General features: G+C 27.1%; 1 protein-coding gene across 1 annotated transcript; it reads left to right on the top strand.

The window, feature by feature from the left end:
• The first annotated feature begins 888 nt into the window (after positions 1 to 888).
• Positions 889 to 1,933, top strand: LOC135265683 (uncharacterized). The gene has a single exon (XM_064355648.1). The coding sequence runs from the start codon at positions 915 to 917 to the stop codon at positions 1,746 to 1,748; it is 834 nt and encodes a 277-aa protein (XP_064211718.1). The 5' UTR covers positions 889 to 914; the 3' UTR covers positions 1,749 to 1,933.
• Positions 1,934 to 20,608: the final 18,675 nt, after the last annotated feature.

The raw sequence follows: 20,608 nt of genomic DNA, 5'->3' as shown, positions 1-20,608 counted from the left end.
TTTGGTTTCTTGCTCATATCTCGAAAACAGTTACTCCTATCAATTTTTATCTTTTTACTAAAATTCAAGCTGATAAAATTTCCTACAAAATAATTATTTGCATTTTTTATGTAGGACTAACCATAAGCGAGATATAAGATTGAAAATAATTAATATTTAAAAAAGAAGTGCTTTAACAGAAAATGTCTTGTGATTTAAAATACACTTAATTTATTAGGTCCAATACTTTATTAGAAAAAAAGGAGGTGACATATGTCACTGAAGTCTTCAGAGTCAATTTTAAATGCTGCATTTTCGTCTTCGTCTCAAACATTGAAAACTGAATTATATTTTTGTTCTGAAACGGTAACAGTTTTTACTTTGGTTTTTTGCTTATATCTCGAAAACAGTTACTCCTATCAATTTTTATCTTTCTTTCAAAATTAAAGCTGATAACATTTCCTACAAAATAGTTATTTGCATTTTTCTTGTAGGACCAACCATAAGCGAGTTATAAAGTTGGATATAAATAATATTTAACAAAAACTTGCTTAAAAATAAAATGTTTAAAATACTGAAATTAAACTAAATTAATTGTGTCTAACACTTTAGTAGAGAAAAAAGAAAAAGACATAAAAGTCACCAAAGTCTTCAAAATCGTTTTTAGTCGTCATATTAATAACAATAACATTAATAATAATAATACTAATAGTACTGTGGCGCCCTCTGGGGAGGGGACGTCAGTTCTCAAGTCCCGCAAAAACAAAACCGCGTGTCGCGTAATCAGCCTCCATTTGTTATTTTATATGGTTGTACGAATACCGTGTGTGAATAAACCTTGTGTAAAAGAGAAACGTATTTTAAGTACCTCTTAAACCTCCATAACTGGTGACCCCGACGTGCCCGGAGCAGAGGGACACCGATATTGCCTGACTATGACAGACAGGTTCACCCGTTGGCCCGAAGTCACCCCCATGCGCGACATGTCCGCCGAAACTGTCGCCCGAACTTTCTACTCCACGTGGATTGCACGATTCGGATGTCCTCTCCGAATAACCACCGATCAGGGCCGTCAGTTTGAGTCCCACCTCATGACAGCTGTGAGCAATCTTTTCGGCATAAAACGCTGCAGAACCACGGCCTACAGGCCCCAGTGCAACGGAATCATAGAGCGCTGGCACCGTACCATCAAAGCCGCCATCATGTGCCACGAAAACCCCAACTGGCTAACCATCTTACCGACAATTCTGCTAGGGCTAAGAACGGCGCTCAAACAAGATCTGCAATGTTCGCCTGCCGAGATGACATACGGCTCGCAGCTGAGAATCCCTGGCGAATTCTTCTTTAGCGCGCAGACCGACGACGGGTACGAAGACCCAGCAACATTCGTCGGACTACTAAAAGAGCACATGAGAAAGTTGCAGCCGGTACCCGCAACAGCCCACGACAAGCGAAAAGTGTTCGTGCACCAGGAGTTGCAGAGATGTAGCCATGTCTTCTTAAGGGAAGACGCCGTGAAACGACCCTTACAGCAGCCGTACACAGGCCCCTACGAAGTCCTTGAAAGGCGAGAAAATAACGTCAAAATTGACGTCAACGGCAAGGCAGTCCTAGTTCACCTGGATCGCCTCAAACCAGCATTCTTGGCACAGGACGTCGCTGAACCCCAACCTCCACAAACCGTCCCTTTTTCGGCCAGCCGCGCCTCCAGGGAGGATAAGAGATCGACCCGACCTCCGATTAGATTTCGCGACTACATTCCGCATTGACAGCGTCCATGCACCTAGTGTAATGTAGCCACTGGAGGGGGAGTGATGTGGCGCCCTCTGGGGAGGGGACGTCAGTTCTCAAGTCCCGCAAAAACAAAACCGCGTGTCGCGTAATCAGCCTCCATTTGTTATTTTATATGGTTGTACGAATACCGTGTGTGAATAAACCTTGTGTAAAAGAGAAACGTATTTTAAGTACCTCTTAAACCTCCATAGTACTAAATCTGCTTATATGCAAGCGCTTTATTAAGGTAACAGTTTTTTGGTTTCTTGCTTATATCTCGAAAACAGTTACTCCTATGAATTTTTGTCTTTTTTTCAAAATTAAAGCTGATAAAATTTCCTACAAAATAGTTATTTGCATTTTTCTTGTAGGACCAACCATAAACGAGTTATAGAGTTGGATATAAATAATATTTAACAAAAATTTGCTTTAAAATAAAATGTTTGATAAACTGAAATTAAACTAATTTAATTGTGTCTAACACTTTAGTAGAGGAAAAAGGAAAAGACATAAAAGTCACTAAAGGTTTCAGAGTTGTCTTTAGTTGTCATATTAATAACAATAACATTAATAATAATAATACTAATAGTACTAAATTTGCTTATATGCAAACGCTTAATTAAGGTAACAGTGTTTTGGTTTCTTGCTTATATCTCGAAAACAGTTACTCCTATCAATTTTTATCTTTTTACCAAAATTCAAGCTGATAAAATTTCCTACAAAATAGTTATTTGCATTTTTCTTGTAGGACCAACCATAAGCGAGTTATAGAGTTGGATATAAATAATATTTAACAAAAATTTGCTTTAAAATAAAATGTTTGAAAAACTGAAATTAAACTAATTTAATTGTGTCTAACACTTTAGTAGAGGAAAAAGAAGAAGACATAAAAGTCACTAAAGGTTTCAAAGTTGTCTTTAATCGTCATATTAATAACAATAACATTAATAATAATAATACTAATAGTACTAAATTTGCTTATATGCAAACGCTTAATTAAGGTAACAGTGTTTTGGTTTCTTGCTCATATCTCGAAAACAGTTACTCCTATCAATTTTTATTTTTTAACTAAAATTTAAGCTGATAAAATTTCCTACAAAATAGTTATTTGCATTTTTTATGTAGGACTAACCATAAGCGAGATATAAGATTGAAAATAATTAATATTTAAAAAAGAAGTGCTTTAACAGAAAATGTCTTGTGATTTAAAATACACTTAATTTATTAGGTCCAATACTTTATTAAAAAAAAAAGGGGTGACATATAAGTCACTGAAGTCTTCAGAGTCGATTTTAAATGCTGCATTTTCGTCTTCGTCTCAAACATTGAAAACTAAATTACATTTTTGTTCTGAAACGGTAACAGTTTTTACTTTGGTTTTTTGCTTATATCTCGAAAACAGTTACTCCTATCAATTTTTATCTTTTTTTCAAAATTAAAGCTGATAACATTTCCTACAAAATAGTTATTTGCATTTTTCTTGTAGGACCAACCATAAGCGAGTTATAAAGTTGGATATAAATAATATTTAACAAAAACTTGCTTAAAAATAAAATGTTTGAAATACTGAAATTAAACTAAATTAATTGTGTCTAACACTTTAGTAGAGAAAAAAGAAAAAGACATAAAAGTCACCAAAGTCTTCAGAATTGTTTTTAGTCGTCATATTAATAACAATAACATTAATAATAATAATACTAATAGTACTAAATCTGCTTATATGCAAGCGCTTTATTAAGGTAACAGTTTTTTGGTTTCTTGCTTATATCTCGAAAACAGTTACTCCTATGAATTTTTGTCTTTCTTTCAAAATTAAAGCTGATAAAATATTCTACAAAATAGTTATTTGCATTTTTCTTGTAGGACCAACCATAAGCGAGTTATAGAGTTGGATATAAATAATATTTAACAAAAATTTGCTTTAAAATAAAGTGTTTGAAAAACTGAAATTAAACTAATTTTACTGTTTCTAACACTTTAGTAGAGAAAAAACGAAAAGACATAAAAGTCACTAAAGGTTTCAGAGTTGTCTTTAGTTGTCATATTAATAACAATAACATTAATAATAATAATACTAATAGTTCTAAATTTGCTTATATGCAAACGCTTAATTAAGGTAACAGTGTTTTGGTTTCTTGCTTATATCTCGAAAACAGTTACTCCTATCAATTTTTATCTTTTTACTAAAATTTAAGCTGATAAAATTTCCTACAAAATAGTTATTTGCATTTTTCATGTAGGACTAACCATAAGCGAGATATATGATTGAAAATAATTAATATTTAAAAAAAAGTGCTTTAACAAAAAATGTCTTGTGATTTAAAATACACTTAATTTATTGGGTCCAATACTTTATTAGAAGAAAAAGGAAGTGACATAAAAGTCACTGAAGTCTTCAGAGTCGTTTTTAAATGCTGCAGTTTCGTCTTCGTCTCAAACATTGAAAAGCGAATTACATTTTTGTTCAGTAACAGTCACAGTTTTCTTATTGGTTTTTTGCTTATATCTCGAAAACAGTTACTCCTATCAATTTTTATCTTTCTTTCAAAATTAAAGCTGATAAAATTTCCTACAAAATAGTTATTTGCATTTTTCTTGTAGGACCAACCATAAGCGAGTTATAGAGCTGGATATAAATAATATTTAACAAAAACTTGCTTAAAAATAAAATGTTTGAAATACTGAAATTAAACTAAATTAATTGTGTCTAACACTTTAGTTGAGAAAAAAGAAAAAGACATAAAAGTCACCAAAGTCTTCAGAATCGTTTTTAGTCGTCATATTAATAACAATAACATTAATAATAATAATACTAATAGTACTAAATCTGCTTCTATGCAAGCGCTTTATTAAGGTAACAGTTTTTTGGTTTCTTGCTTATATCTCGAAAACAGTTACTCCTATCAATTTTTATCTTTTTACTAAAATTTAAGCTGATAAAATTTCCTACAAAATAGTTATTTGCATTTTTCATGTAGGACTAACCATAAGCGAGATATATGATTGAAAATAATTAATATTTAAAAAAAATTGCTTTAACAGAAAATGTCTTGTGATTTAAAATCCACTTAATTTATTGGGTCCAATACTTTATTAGAAGAAAAAGGAAGTGACATAAAAGTCACTGAAGTCTTCAGAGTCGTTTTTAAATGCTGCAGTTTCGTCTTCGTCTCAAACATTGAAAAGCGAATTACATTTTTGTTCAGTAACAGTCACAGTTTTCTTATTGGTTTTTTGCTTATATCTCGAAAACAGTTACTCCTATCAATTTTTATCTTTCTTTCAAAATTAAAGCTGATAAAATTTCCTACAAAATAGTTATTTGCATTTTTCTTGTACGACCAACCATAAGCGAGTTATAGAGTTGGATATAAATAATATTTAACAAAAACTTGCTTAAAAATAAAATGTTTGAAATACTGAAATTAAACTAAATTAATTGTGTCTAACACTTTAGTTGAGAAAAAAGAAAAAGACATAAAAGTCACCAAAGTCTTCAGAATCGTTTTTAGTCGTCATATTAATAACAATAACATTAATAATAATAATACTAATAGTACTAAATCTGCTTCTATGCAAGCGCTTTATTAAGGTAACAGTTTTTTGGTTTCTTGCTTATATCTCGAAAACAGTTACTCCTATGAATTTTTGTCTTTCTTCCAAAATTAAAGCTGATAAAATATTCTACAAAATAGTTATTTGCATTTTTCTTGTAGGACCAACCATCAGCGAGTTATAAAGTTGGATATAAATAACATTTTACAAAAACTTGCTTAAAAATTAAATGTTTGAAATACTGAAATTAAACTAAATTAATTGTGTCTAACACTTTAGTAGAGAAAAAAGAAAAAGACATAAAAGTTACCAAAGTCTTCAGAATCGTTTTTAGTCGTCATATTAATAACAACAACATTAATAATAATAATACTAATAGTACTAAATCTGCTTATATGCAAGCGCTTTATTAAGGTAACAGTTTTTTGGTTTCTTGCTTATATCTCGAAAACAGTTACTCCTATAAATTTTTGTCTTTCTTTCAAAATTAATGCTGATAAAATATTCTACAAAATAGTTATTTGCATTTTTCTTGTAGGACCAACCATAAGCGAGTTATAGAGTTGGATATAAATAATATTTAACACTACTAAAGTGTTAGACACAATTAATTTAGTTTAATTTCAGTATTTCAAACATTTAATTTTTAAGCAAGTTTTTGTTAAATATTATTTATATCCAACTTTATAACTCGCTTATGGTTGGTCCTACAAGAAAAATGCAAATAATTATTTTGTAGGAAATTTTATCAGCTTTATTTAAAAAAAAAATTAAAACTGATAGGAGTAATTGTTTTCGAGATATAAGCAAAAAACCAAAGTGAAAACTGTTACCGTTTCAGAACAAAAATGTAATTCAGTTTTCAATGTTTGAGACGAAGACGAAAATGCAGCATTTAAAATCGACTCTGAAGACTTCAGTGACTTATATGTCACCCTCTTTTTCTTCTAATAAAGTATTGGACCTAATAAATTAAGTGTATTTTAAATCACAAGACATTTTCTGTTAAAGCAGTTTTTTTTTAAATATTAATTATTTTCAAACTTATATCTCGCTTATGGTTAGTCCTACATGAAAAATGCAAATAACTATTTTGTAGGAAATTTTATCAGCTTGAATTTTAGTAAAAAAATAAAAATTGATAGGAGTAACTGTTTTCGAGATATAAGCAAGAAACCAAAACACTGTTACCTTAATTAAGCGTTTGCATAGAAGCAAATTTAGTACTATTAGTATTATTATTATTAATGTTATTGTTATTAATATGACAACTAAAGACAACTCTGAAACCTTTAGTGACTTTTATGTCTTTTCCTTTTTCCTCTACTAAAGTGTTAGACACAGTTAAATTAGTTTAATCTCAGTTTTTCAAACATTTTATTTTAAAGCAAATTTTTGTTAAATATTATTTATATCCAACTCTATAACTCGCTTATGGTTGGTCCTACAAGAAAAATGCAAATAACTATTTTGTAGGAAATTTTATCAGCTTTAATTTTGAAAAAAAGATAAAAATTGATAGGAGTAACTGTTTTCGAGATATAAGCAAAAAACCAATAAGAAAACTGTGACTGTTACTGAACAAAAATGTAATTCGGTTTTCAATGTTTGAGACGAAGACGAAACTGCAGCATTTAAAAACGACTCTGAAAACTTCAGTGACTTTTATGTCACTTCCTTTTTCTTCTAATAAAGTATTGGACTCAATAAATTAAGTGTATTTTAAATCACAAGACATTTTCTGTTAAAGCACTTTTTTTTTAAATATTAATTATTTTCAATCATATATCTCGCTTATGGTTAGTCCTACATGAAAAATGCAAATAACTATTTTGTAGGAAATTTTATCAGCTTGAATTTTAGTAAAAAGATAAAAATTGATAGAAGTAACTGTTTTCGAGATATAAGCAAGAAACCAAAACACTGTTACCTTAATTAAGCGTTTGCATATAAGCAAATTTAGTACTATTAGTATTATTATTATTAATGTTATTGTTATTAATATGACAACTAAAGACAACTCTGAAACCTTTAGTGACTTTTATGTCTTTTCCTTTTTTCTCTACTAAAGTGTTAGACACAGTTAAATTAGTTTAATTTCAGTTTTTCAAACATTTTATTTTAAAGCAAATTTTTGTTAAATATTATTTATATCCAACTCTATAACTCGCTTATGGTTGGTCCTACAAGAAAAATGCAAATAACTATTTTGTAGAATATTTTATCAGCTTTAATTTTGAAAGAAAGACAAAAATTCATAGGAGTAACTGTTATCGAGATATAAGCAAGAAACCAAAAAACTGTTACCTTAATAAAGCGCTTGCATATAAGCAGATTTAGTACTATTAGTATTATTATTATTAATGTTATTGTTATTAATATGACGACTAAAAACGATTCTGAAGACTTTGGTGACTTTTATGTCTTTTTCTTTTTTCTCTACTAAAGTGTTAGACACAATTAATTTAGTTTAATTTCAGTATTTCAAACATTTTATTTTTAAGCAAGTTTTTGTTAAATATTATTTATATCCAACTTTATAACTCGCTTATGGTTGGTCCTACAAGAAAAATGCAAATAACTATTTTGTAGGAAATGTTATCAGCTTTAATTTTGAAAGAAAGATAAAAATTGATAGGAGTAACTGTTTTCGAGATATAAGCAAAAAACCAAAGTAAAAACTGTTACCGTTTCAGAACAAAAATGTAATTCAGTTTTCAATGTTTGAAACGAAGACGAAAATGCAGCATTTAAAATCGACTCTGAAGACTTCAGTGACTTATATGTCACCCCCTTTTTTTTTAATAAAGTATTGGACCTAATAAATTAAGTGTATTTTAAATCACAAGACATTTTCTGTTAAAGCACTTCATTTTTAAATATTAATTATTTTCAATCTTATATCTCGCTTATGGTTAGTCCTACACAAAAAATGCAAATAACTATTTTGTAGGAAATTTTATCAGCTTGAATTTTAGTAAAAAGATAAAAATTGATAGGAGTAACTGTTTTCGAGATATGAGCAAGAAACCAAAACACTGTTACCTTAATTAAGCGTTTGCATATAAGCAAATTTAGTACTATTAGTATTATTATTATTAATGTTATTGTTATTAATATGACGATTAAAGACAACTTTGAAACCTTTAGTGACTTTTATGTCTTCTTCTTTTTCCTCTACTAAAGTGTTAGACACAATTAAATTAGTTTAATTTCAGTTTTTCAAACATTTTATTTTAAAGCAAATTTTTGTTAAATATTATTTATATCCAACTCTATAACTCGCTTATGGTTGGTCCTACAAGAAAAATGCAAATAACTATTTTGTAGGAAATTTTATCAGCTTTAATTTTGAAAGAAAGATAAAAATTGATAGGAGTAACTGTTTTCGAGATATAAGCAAAAAACCAATAAGAAAACTGTGACTGTTACTGAACAAAAATGTAATTCGGTTTTCAATGTTTGAGACGAAGACGAAACTGCAGCATTTAAAAACGACTCTGAAGACTTCAGTGACTTTTATGTCACTTCCTTTTTCTTCTAATAAAGTATTGGACCCAATAAATTAAGTGTATTTTAAATCACAAGACATTTTCTGTTAAAGCACTTTTTTTTAAATATTAATTATTTTCAATCATATATCTCGCTTATGGTTAGTCCTACATGAAAAATGCAAATAACTATTTTGTAGGAAATTTTATCAGCTTGAATTTTAGTAAAAAGATAAAAATTGATAGGAGTAACTGTTTTCGAGATATAAGCCAGAAACCAAAACACTGTTACCTTAATTAAGCGTTTGCATATAAGCAAATTTAGTAATATTAGTATTATTATTATTAATGTTATTGTTATTAATATGACAACTAAAGACAACTCTGAAACCTTTAGTGACTTTTATGTCTTTTCCTTTTTTCTCTACTAAAGTGTTAGACACAGTTAAATTAGTTTAATTTCAGTTTTTCAAACATTTTATTTTAAAGCAAATTTCTGTTGAATATTATTTATATCCAACTCTATAACTCGCTTATGGTTGGTCCTACAAGAAAAATGCAAATAACTATTTTGTAGAATATTTTATCAGCTTTAATTTTGAAAGAAAGACAAAAATTCATAGGAGTAACTGTTTTCAAGATATAAGCAAGAAACCAAAACACTGTTACCTTAATTAAGCGTTTGCATATAAGCAAATTTAGTAATATTAGTATTATTATTATTAATGTTATTGTTATTAATATGACAACTAAAGACAACTCTGAAACCTTTAGTGACTTTTATGTCTTCTTCTTTTTCCTCTACTAAAGTGTTAGACACAATTAATTTAGTTTAATTTCAGTATTTCAAACATTTTATTTTTAAGCAAGTTTTTGTTAAATATTATTTATATCCAACTTTATAACTCGCTTATGGTTGGTCCTACAAGAAAAATGCAAATAACTATTTTGTAGGAAATGTTATCAGCTTTAATTTTGAAAGAATGATAAAAATTGATAGGAGTAACTGTTTTCGAGATATAAGCAAAAAACCAAAGTAAAAACTGTTACCGTTTCAGAACAAAAATGTAATTCAGTTTTCAATGTTTGAGACGAAGACGAAAATGCAGCATTTAATATCGACTCTGAAGACTTCAGTGACTTATATGTCACCCCCTTTTTTTTTAATAAAGTATTGGACCTAATAAATTAAGTGTATTTTAAATCACAAGACATTTTCTGTTAAAGCACTTCTTTTTTAAATATTAATTATTTTCAATCTTATATCTCGCTTATGGTTAGTCCTATATAAAAAATGCAAATAACTATTTTGTAGGAAATTTTATCAGCTTGAATTTTAGTAAAAAGATAAAAATTGATAGGAGTAACTGTTTTCGAGATATGAGCAAGAAACCAAAACACTGTTACCTGTATTAAGCGTTTGCATATAAGCAAATTTAGTACTATTAGTATTATTATTATTAATGTTAATGATATTAATATGACGATTAAAGACAACTTTGAAACCTTTAGTGACTTTTATGTCTTCTTCTTTTTCCTCTACTAAAGTGTTAGACACAATTAAATTAGTTTAATTTCAGTTTTTCAAACATTTTATTTTAAAGCAAATTTTTGTTAAATATTATTTATATCCAACTCTATAACTCGCTTATGGTTGGTCCTACAAGAAAAATGCAAATAACTATTTTGTAGGAAATTTTATCAGCTTTAATTTTGACAGAAAGATAAAAATTGATAGGAGTAACTGTTTTCGAGATATAAGCAAAAAACCAAAGTAAAAACTGTTACCGTTTCAGAACAAAAATGTAATTTAGTTTTCAATGTTTGAGACGAAGACGAAAATGCAGTATTTAAAATCGACTCTGAAGACTTCAGTGACTTATATGTCACCCCCTTTTTTTTTAATAAAGTATTGGACCTAATAAATTAAGTGTATTTTAAATCACAAGACATTTTCTGTTAAAGCACTTCTTTTTTAAATATTAATTATTTTCAATCTTATATCTCGCTTATGGTTAGTCCTACACAAAAAATGCAAATAACTATTTTGTAGGAAATTTTACCAGCTCGAATTTTAGTAAAAAGATAAAAATTGATAGGAGTAACTGTTTTCGAGATATGAGCAAGAAACCAAAACACTGTTACCTTAATTAAGCGTTTGCATATAAGCAAATTTAGTACTATTAGTATTATTATTATTAATGTTATTGTTATTAATATGACGATTAAAGACAACTTTGAAACCTTTAGTGACTTTTATGTCTTCTTCTTTTTCCTCTACTAAAGTGTTAGACACAATTAAATTAGTTTAATTTCAGTTTTTCAAACATTTTATTTTAAAGCAAATTTTTGTTAAATATTATTTATATCCAACTCTATAACTCGCTTATGGTTGGTCCTACAAGAAAAATGCAAATAACTATTTTGTAGGAAATTTTATCAGCTTTAATTTTGAAAGAAAGATAAAAATTGATAGGAGTAACTGTTTTCGAGATATAAGCAAAAAACCAATAAGAAAACTGTGACTGTTACTGAACAAAAATGTAATTCGGTTTTCAATGTTTGAGACGAAGACGAAACTGCAGCATTTAAAAACGACTTTGAAGACTTCAGTGACTTTTATGTCACTTCCTTTTTCTTCTAATAAAGTATTGGACCCAATAAATTAAGTGTATTTTAAATCACAAGACATTTTCTGTTAAAGCACTTTTTTTTTAAATATTAATTATTTTCAATCATATATCTCGCTTATGGTTAGTCCTACATGAAAAATGCAAATAACTATTTTGTAGGAAATTTTATCAGCTTGAATTTTAGTAAAAAGATAAAAATTGATAGGAGTAACTGTTTTCGAGACATAAGCAAGAAACCAAAACACTGTTACCTTAATTAAGCGTTTGCATATAAGCAAATTTAGTACTATTAGTATTATTATTATTAATGTTATTAATATGACAACTAAAGACAACTCTAAAACCTTTAGTGACTTTTATGTCTTTTTCTTTTTCCTCTACTAAAGTGTTAGACTCAATTAATTTAGTTTAATTTCGGTTTTTCAAACATTTTATTTTAAAGCAAATTTTTGTTAAATATTATTTATATCCAACTCTATAACTCGCTTATGGTTGGTCCTACAAAAAAATGCAAATAACTATTTTGTAGGAAATTTTATCACCTTTAATTTTGGTGAAAAAGTAAAAATTGATAGGAGTAACTGTTTTCGAGATATAGGCAAAAAACAAAAAAACTGTTACCTTAATTAAGCGCTTGCATATAAGCAAATTTAGTACTATTAGTATTGTTATTATAAATGTTATTGTTATTAATATGACGACTAAAGACAACTTTAAGACTTTAGTGACTTTTATGTCTCCTCCTTTTTCCTCTACTAAAGTGTTAGACACAATTAATTTAGTTTAATTTCGGTTTTTTAAACATTTTATTTTAAAGCAAATTTTTGTTAAATATTAAAAACTATAAAATGGCTTAGATTGCCTAAAAACACAGATCACACATGATCTTTTGCATAAAAATGAGAAAACGCTCATGTAACACACAAAATAAGCTCCATTTTTCCTTTTTAAAAGTATTATTATTATTATTATTACTTTTGTTACTATTACTATTATTATTATTATTATTATTATTATTATTATTATTATTATTGTTATTATTATTATTATTATTATTATTATTATTATTATTATTATTATTATTATTATTATTATTATTAAAAACTTATATTAAACAGACAGAAAACGTCGTATTCTGACACAACTTAAAACACAGATCACACATGATCTTTTGCATAGAAATGAGAAAACGCTCATATAACACAAAATAAGCTTCATTTTGGCTTAGAAAACTAAGCTTACTTTTACTACTACTATTATTTTTATTTTTATTATTATTATTATTATTACTATTATTTTTATTATTATTATTACTATTATTATTATTATTATTATTATTATTATTATTATTATTAGTATTATTATTATTATTATTATTATTATTAATATTATTATTATTAAAGACCGATTATAACTTTTGTATAGTAAATGTTTTTATACCAGTTTTAAAATGAGTTATTAATTTTAGACAATTTCTTGCCTAAAAACACAGATCACAGATGATCTCTTGCATAGAAATGAGAAAACGCTCAGATAACACAAAATAAGCATCATTTTTGCTTAGAAAAACTAAGCTTTAATTTAGAAAGAAATTTATTATTATAAGTATTATTATCATTATTATTATTATTATTATTATTATTGTTTCTTTTATTACTATTATTATTATTATTATTATTATTAACTTTTGTATAGTAAATGTTTTTATACCAGTTTTAAAATGAGTTATTAATTTTATTCAATTTCTTGCCTAAAAACACAGATCACAGATGATCTCTTGCATAGAAATGAGAAAACGCTCATATAACACAAAATAAGCATCATTTTTGCTTAGAAAAACTAAGCTTTAATTTAGAAAGAAATTCATTATTATAAGTATTATTATCATTATTATTATTATTATTATTATTATTATTATTATTTCTTTTATTACTATTATTATTATTATTATTATTATTATTATTATTACTATTATTATTATTATTATTATTACTATTATTATTATTATTATTATTGTTATTATTATTATTATTATTATTATTAACTTTTGTATAGTAAATGTTTTTATACCAGTTTTAAAATGAGTTATTAATTTTAGACAATTTCTTGCCTAAAAATACAGATCACAGATGATTTCTTGCATAGAAATGAGAAAGCGCTCATATAACACACAAAATAAGCTTCATTTTTGCTTAGAAAACTAAGCTTACTTTTATTTCTATTATTATTTTTATTATTATTATTATTATTATTATTATTATTATTATTATTATTATTATTATTATTATTGTTATTATTATTATTATTATTATTATTATTGTTATTATTATTATTATTATTAAAAACTTATATTAAACAGACAGAAAACGTCGTATTCTGACACAAAAAAACGAATTACGTTATAGACTTGACGAGAACGGCGTATCTCGGACCCTTATAGGACTCTTATAGGGTCAAAAATTATCAGTTTGGATTAAAACAAATTATTTTTGTTGACTCTCAGTCTGAATTGTTCATCAGTTCAAACAAAAACGGCTTACTTTAGACGATCTTTTGCTTTGAACAAGAAAACTTACATCGAACAGACTAAAAACGTATTAATCTGGCATAAAAGAGCAATTTATGTATCACTTTGGATAAAGGCAGCTAATCCTATTCGTTTCATTGCTTAAAATAGACAAAATTGTTAATAAATCTAACAAAAACGCTGTATTCTAGCACAAAATACTAATTACATTATAGTTTCGACGAGAATAGCTTATTTGGAATGATTCTATGCTTCCAAACGAGTAAATTTTTAATAAACAGATGCCAAACATCATGTTTTGTCCTATAAAGACATTTTATATTGCAGTTTGTATTAAAACAAAATATTTTCGTTGATTCTTTGTTAGAAGCAGCAAACCTAACATTAAAGAATCTGAAAACTTTGTATTCGGACACAAACCACCGAATTTTGTTTCAGTTTAGACAAAAACGGTTGATTTTCGACAATATTTTGCTTTGAACAAGAAAGCTTATATCAAACTGACTAAAAACGTCTTATTTTAGCACAAAACAAAAGATTTGCGTTATAGTCTTAACGAGAGCTGTTAATTTCAAACGGTTCTCTGCTTTGAAACGAGTAAACTTTCACTGTACAGAGGAAAAACATCTTATTTCGCCTTTTAAAAACGATTCATGCCACAGTTTGGATAAAAACCAATTATTTTCGTTAATTCATTGTTACAAACATGAAACCTTACATCAAAGTAACTGAAAACCCCTTATTCAGGCACAGAAATTCGAATTACGTTTCAGTCTGAACAAAAACTGCTTACTTTAGACGATCCTTTGTTTTAAATACAAAAACTTACATTAAAAAGATTAAAAACGTCTTATTCTGGCTGAAAACTGCAAATTATATATTACTCTAGATAAAAGCAATTTATCCTGATTACTCCTTTACTTAGAATAGAGTAAACTTGTATAAAACTTAATAAAAACTTTAAATTTCGTCTCAAAGAAATAATTTACGTTATAGTTTTGACCAGCACTGTTTATTTCAAACGATTTTATGATTCGAAACTAATGAACTTTTATGGGGCAGATGCAAAACCACATATTACAATATAAAGCGTTGTTTTAAAGCAAATTATTACCTTTTGCAACAAGAAATTTCACGTCAAAGAAACTGAAAACATCGTATCCATGCACAAATATCGAATTACGTATCAGTTTAGGCAAATACAGCTTATTTTAAACGATTCCTTGCTATAAACAAGAAAAATTTTATCAAACATATTGAAAATGTCTTATTCTCGAAAATAAGAGCAAATTATGTATCAGTTTTAACAAAAGCGGATTACTCTGTTTGATTCTATGCTTAGAGTAGAGTAAACTACTATAAAACGTAATGAAAACTCTATATTCAAGCTCAAAAGAACAAATTACGTTATAGTTTTGACAAAAAAAAATTATTTCGGACGACTACATATTTCGAAGTAAGCAAACTTTAATTGAACAAGTGCAAAAGCTAATACTTTGCTCTAAAATAACGATTTATGTGGTAATATAGTATTTTGCATCTGTCCTATAAAAGTTTACTCGTTTCGCTCCATTGAATCATTCGAAATAAATTATTTTGACACAACAACGAAAATAATTTTTTTGTTTAAACTGTAACATGTCGTTTTTATAAAACGAACTAAGACGTTTGGCATCTGTTTAGTGAAAGTTTTCTCGTTTGGGGGCATAAAATCGTTTGAAATTAACAGTTCTGGTCAAAATTATAACGTAAATTATTTCTTTGAGACGAAATTTAAAGTTTTCATTAAGTTTTATACAAGTTTGCTCTATTCTAAGCAAAGGAGTAATCAGGATAAACTGCTTTTATCCAAAGTAATACATAATTTGCAGTTTTGAGCCAGAATAAGACGTTTTTAATCTTTTTAATGTAAGTTTACGTGTTCAAAAGAAAGAATCGTCTAAAATAAGAAATTTGTGTCCAGACTGAAACGTAATTTGATTTTCTGGCCTGAATAAGAGGTTTTCAGTTTCTTTGATGTAAGGTTTCTTGTTTGTAACAATGAATAAACGAAAATCATTGGTTTTAATCCAAACTGTGACATAAATCGTTTTTTAAAGGCGAAATCAGACGTTTTGCCTCTGTTCAGTGAAAGTATACTGGTTTCAAAGCATAAAATCGTTTGAAATTAACAGTTCTGGTCAAAATTATAACGTAAATTATTTCTTTGAGACGAAATTTAAAGTTTTCATTAAGTTTTATACAAGTTTGCTCTATTCTAAGCAAAGGAGTAATCAGGATAAACTGCTTTTATCCAAAGTAATACATAATTTGCAGTTTTGAGCCAGAATAAGACGTTTTTAATCTTTTTAATGTAAGTTTACGTGTTCAAAAGAAAGAATCGTCTAAAATAAGAAATTTGTGTCCAGACTGAAACGTAATTTGATTTTCTGGCCTGAATAAGAGGTTTTCAGTTTCTTTGATGTAAGGTTTCTTGTTTGTAACAATGAATAAACGAAAATCATTGGTTTTAATCCAAACTGTGACATAAATCGTTTTTTAAAGGCGAAATCAGACGTTTTGCCTCTGTTCAGTGAAAGTATACTGGTTTCAAAGCATAGAATCGTTTGAAATTAACAGTTCTCGTCAAGACTATAACGCAAATCTTTAAAGTGATACAAAGAAATAATTTACGTAATAGTTTTGACCAGAACTGTTAATTTCAAACGATTTTATGCCCCCAAACGAGAAAACTTTTACTAAGCAGATGCCAAACGTCTTAGTTCGTTTTATAAAAGCGACTTATGTTACAGTTTAAACAAAAACAAATTATTTGTGTTGTTGTTGTGTCAAAATAATTTATTTCTAATGATTCAATGGAGCGAAACGGGTAAACTTTTATAGGACAGATGCAAAATACCATATTACCACATAAATCATTATTTTAAAGCAAAGTATTAGCTTTTGCACATGTTCAATTAAAGTTTGCTTACTTCGAAGTATGTAATCGTCCGAAATATTTTTTTTTGTCAAAACTATAACGTAATTTGTTCTTTTGAGCTTGAATATAGAGTTTTCATTACGTTTTATAGTAGTTTACTCTACTCTAAGCATAGAATCAAACAGAGTAATCCGCTTTTGTTAAAACTGATACATAATTTGCTCTTATTTTCGAGAATAAGACGTTTTCAATATGCTTGATAAAATTTTTCTTGTTTATAGCAAGGAATCGTTTAAAATAAGCTGTATTTGCCTAAACTGATACGTAAGTAGATATTTATGTATGGATACGAAGTTTTCAGTTTCTTTGACGTGAAATTTCTTGTTGCAAAAGGTAATACTTTGCTTTAAAACAACGCTTTATATGGTAATATGTGGTTTTGCATCTGCCCCATAAAAGTTCATTAGTTTCGAATCATAATTTCGTTTGAAATAAACAGTGCTGGTCAAAACTATAACGTAAATTATTTCTTTGAGACGAAATTTAAAGTTTTCATTAAGTTTTATACAAGTTTACTCTATTCTAAGTAAAGGAGTAATCAGGATAAATTGCTTTTATCTAGAGTAATATATAATTTGCAGTTTTCAGCCAGAATAAGACGTTTTTAATCTTTTTAATGTAAGTTTTCGTGTTCAAAACAAAGGATCGTCTAAAATAAGCAGTTTTTGTCCAGACTGAAACGTAATTCGAATTTCTGTGCCTAAATAAGGGGTTTTCAGTTTCTTTGATGTAAGGTTTCTTGTTTGTAACAATGAATTAACAAAAATAATTGGTTTTTATCCAAACTGTGGCATGAATCAGCTTTAAGACTATAACGCAAATCTTTTGTTTTGTGCTAAAATAAGACGTTTTTAGTCAGTTTGATATAAGCTTTCTTGTTCAAAGCAAAATATTGTCGAAAATCAACCGTTTTTGTCTAAACTGAAACAAAATTCGGTGGTTTGTGTCCGAATACAAAGTTTTCAGATTCTTTAATGTTAGGTTTGCTGCTTCTAACAAAGAATCAACGAAAATATTTTGTTTTAATACAAACTGCAATATAAAATGTCTTTATAGGACAAAACATGATGTTTGGCATCTGTTTATTAAAAATTTACTCGTTTGGAAGCATAGAATCATTCCAAATAAGCTATTCTCGTCGAAACTATAATGTAATTAGTATTTTGTGCTAGAATACAGCGTTTTTGTTAGATTTATTAACAATTTTGTCTATTTTAAGCAATGAAACGAATAGGATTTGCTGCCTTTATCCAAAGTGATACATAAATTGCTCTTTTATGCCAGATTAATACGTTTTTAGTCTGTTCGATGTAAGTTTTCATGTTCAAAGCAAAAGATCGTCTAAAGTAAGCCGTTTTTGTTTGAACTGATGAACAATTCAGACTGAGAGTCAACAAAAATAATTTGTTTTAATCCAAACTGATAATTTTTGACCCTATAAGAGTCCGAGATACGCCGTTCTCGTCAAGTCTATAACGTAATTCGTTTTTTTGTGTCAGAATACAACGTTTTCTGTCTGTTTAATATAAGTTTTTAATAATAATAATAATAATAACAATAATAATAATAATAATAATAATAATAATAATAATAATAATAATAATAATAATAATAATAATAATAAAAATAATAATAGAAATAAAAGTAAGCTTAGTTTTCTAAGCAAAAATGAAGCTTATTTTGTGTGTTATATGAGCGCTTTCTCATTTCTATGCAAGAAATCATCTGTGATCTGTATTTTTAGGCAAGAAATTGTCTAAAATTAATAACTCATTTTAAAACTGGTATAAAAACATTTACTATACAAAAGTTAATAATAATAATAATAATAATAATAATAATAATAATAATAATAGTAATAATAATAATAATAATAGTAATAATAATAATAATAATAATAATAATAATAATAATAATAATAATAATAATAATAATAATAATAATAATGATAATAATACTTATAATAATGAATTTCTTTCTAAATTAAAGCTTAGTTTTTCTAAGCAAAAATGATGCTTATTTTGTGTGTTATATGAGCGTTTTCTCATTTCTATGCAAGAGATCATCTGTGATCTGTGTTTTTAGGCAAGAAATTGAATAAAATTAATAATTCATTTTAAAACTGGTATAAAAACATTTACTATACAAAAGTTAATAATAATAATAATAATAATAATAATAATAATAATAATAATAATAATAATAATAATAATAATAATAATAATAATAATAATAATAATAATAATAATAATAATAATAATAATAATAATAATAATAGTAATAAAAGAAACAATAATAATAATAATAATAATAATAATAATAATAATAATAATAATAATAATAATGATAATAATACTTATAATAATAAATTTCTTTCTAAATTAAAGCTTAGTTTTTTTAAGCAAAAATGAAGCTTATTTTGTGTGTTATATGAGCGCTTTCTCATTTCTATGCAAGAAATCATCTGTGATCTGTATTTTTAGGCAAGAAATTGTCTAAAATTAATATCTCATTTTAAAACTGGTATAAAAACATTTACTATACAAAAGTTAATAATAATAATAATTATAATAATAAGGAGTAATCAGGATAAATTGCTTTTATCTAGAGTAATATATAATTTGCAGTTTTCAGCCAGAATAAGACGTTTTTAATCTTTTTAATGTAAGTTTTTGTATTCAAAACAAAGGATCGTCTAAAGTAAGCAGTTTTTGTTCAGATTGAAACGTAATTCGAATTTCTGTGCCTGAATAAGGGGTTTTCAGTTACTTTGATGTAAGGTTTCATGTTTGTAACAATGAATTAACGAAAATAATTGGTTTTTATCCAAACTGTGGCATGAATCATTTTTAAAAGGCGAAATAAGATGTTTTTCCTCTGTACAGTGAAAGTTTACTCGTTTCAAAGCATAGAACCGTTTTAAATTAACAGCTCTCGTTAAGACTATAACGCAAATCTTTTGTTTTGTGCTAAAATAAGACGTTTTTAGTCAGTTTGATATAAGTTTTCTTGTTCAAAGCAAAATATTGTCGAAAATCAACCGTTTTTGTCTAAACTGATACAAAATTCGGTGGTTTGTGTCCGAATACAAAGTTTTCAGATTCTTTAATGTTAGGTTTGCTGCTTCTAACAAAGAATCAACAAAAATATTTTGTTTTAATACAAACTGCAATATAAAATGTCTTTATAGGACAAAACATGATGTTTGGCATCTGTTTAATAAAAATTTACTCGTTTGGAAGCATAGAATCATTCCAAATAAGCTATTCTCGTCGAAACTATAATGTAATTAGTATTTTGTGCTAGAATACAGCGTTTTTGTTAGATTTATTAACAATTTTGTCTATTTTAAGCAATAAAACGAATAGGATTAGCTGCCTTTATCCGAAGTGATACATAAATTGCTCTTTTATGACAGATTAATACGTTTTTAATCTGTTCTATGTAAGTTTTCTTGTTCAAAGCAAAAGATCGTCTAAAATAAGCCGTTTTTGTTTGAACTGATAAACAATTCAGACTGAGACTCAACAAAAATAATTTGTTTTAATCCAAACTGATACTTTTTGACCCTATAAGAGTCCTATAAGAGTCCGAGATACGCCGATCTCGTCAAGTCTTTAACGTAATTCGTTTTTTTGTGTCAGAATACGACGTTTTCTGTCTGTTTAAT

Source organism: Tribolium castaneum, chromosome 3 (genome assembly GCF_031307605.1).
Source record: "Tribolium castaneum strain GA2 chromosome 3, icTriCast1.1, whole genome shotgun sequence".
NCBI classification, from domain to species: Eukaryota; Metazoa; Arthropoda; class Insecta; order Coleoptera; family Tenebrionidae; genus Tribolium; species Tribolium castaneum.
This window is presented reverse-complemented; position numbering and strand designations above follow the sequence as displayed.

Coding starts and splice junctions, on each gene's coding strand:
- LOC135265683 (XM_064355648.1), top strand. CDS start 915: ATGACAGACAGGTTCACCCGTTGGCCCGAAGTCACCCCCATGCGCGAC.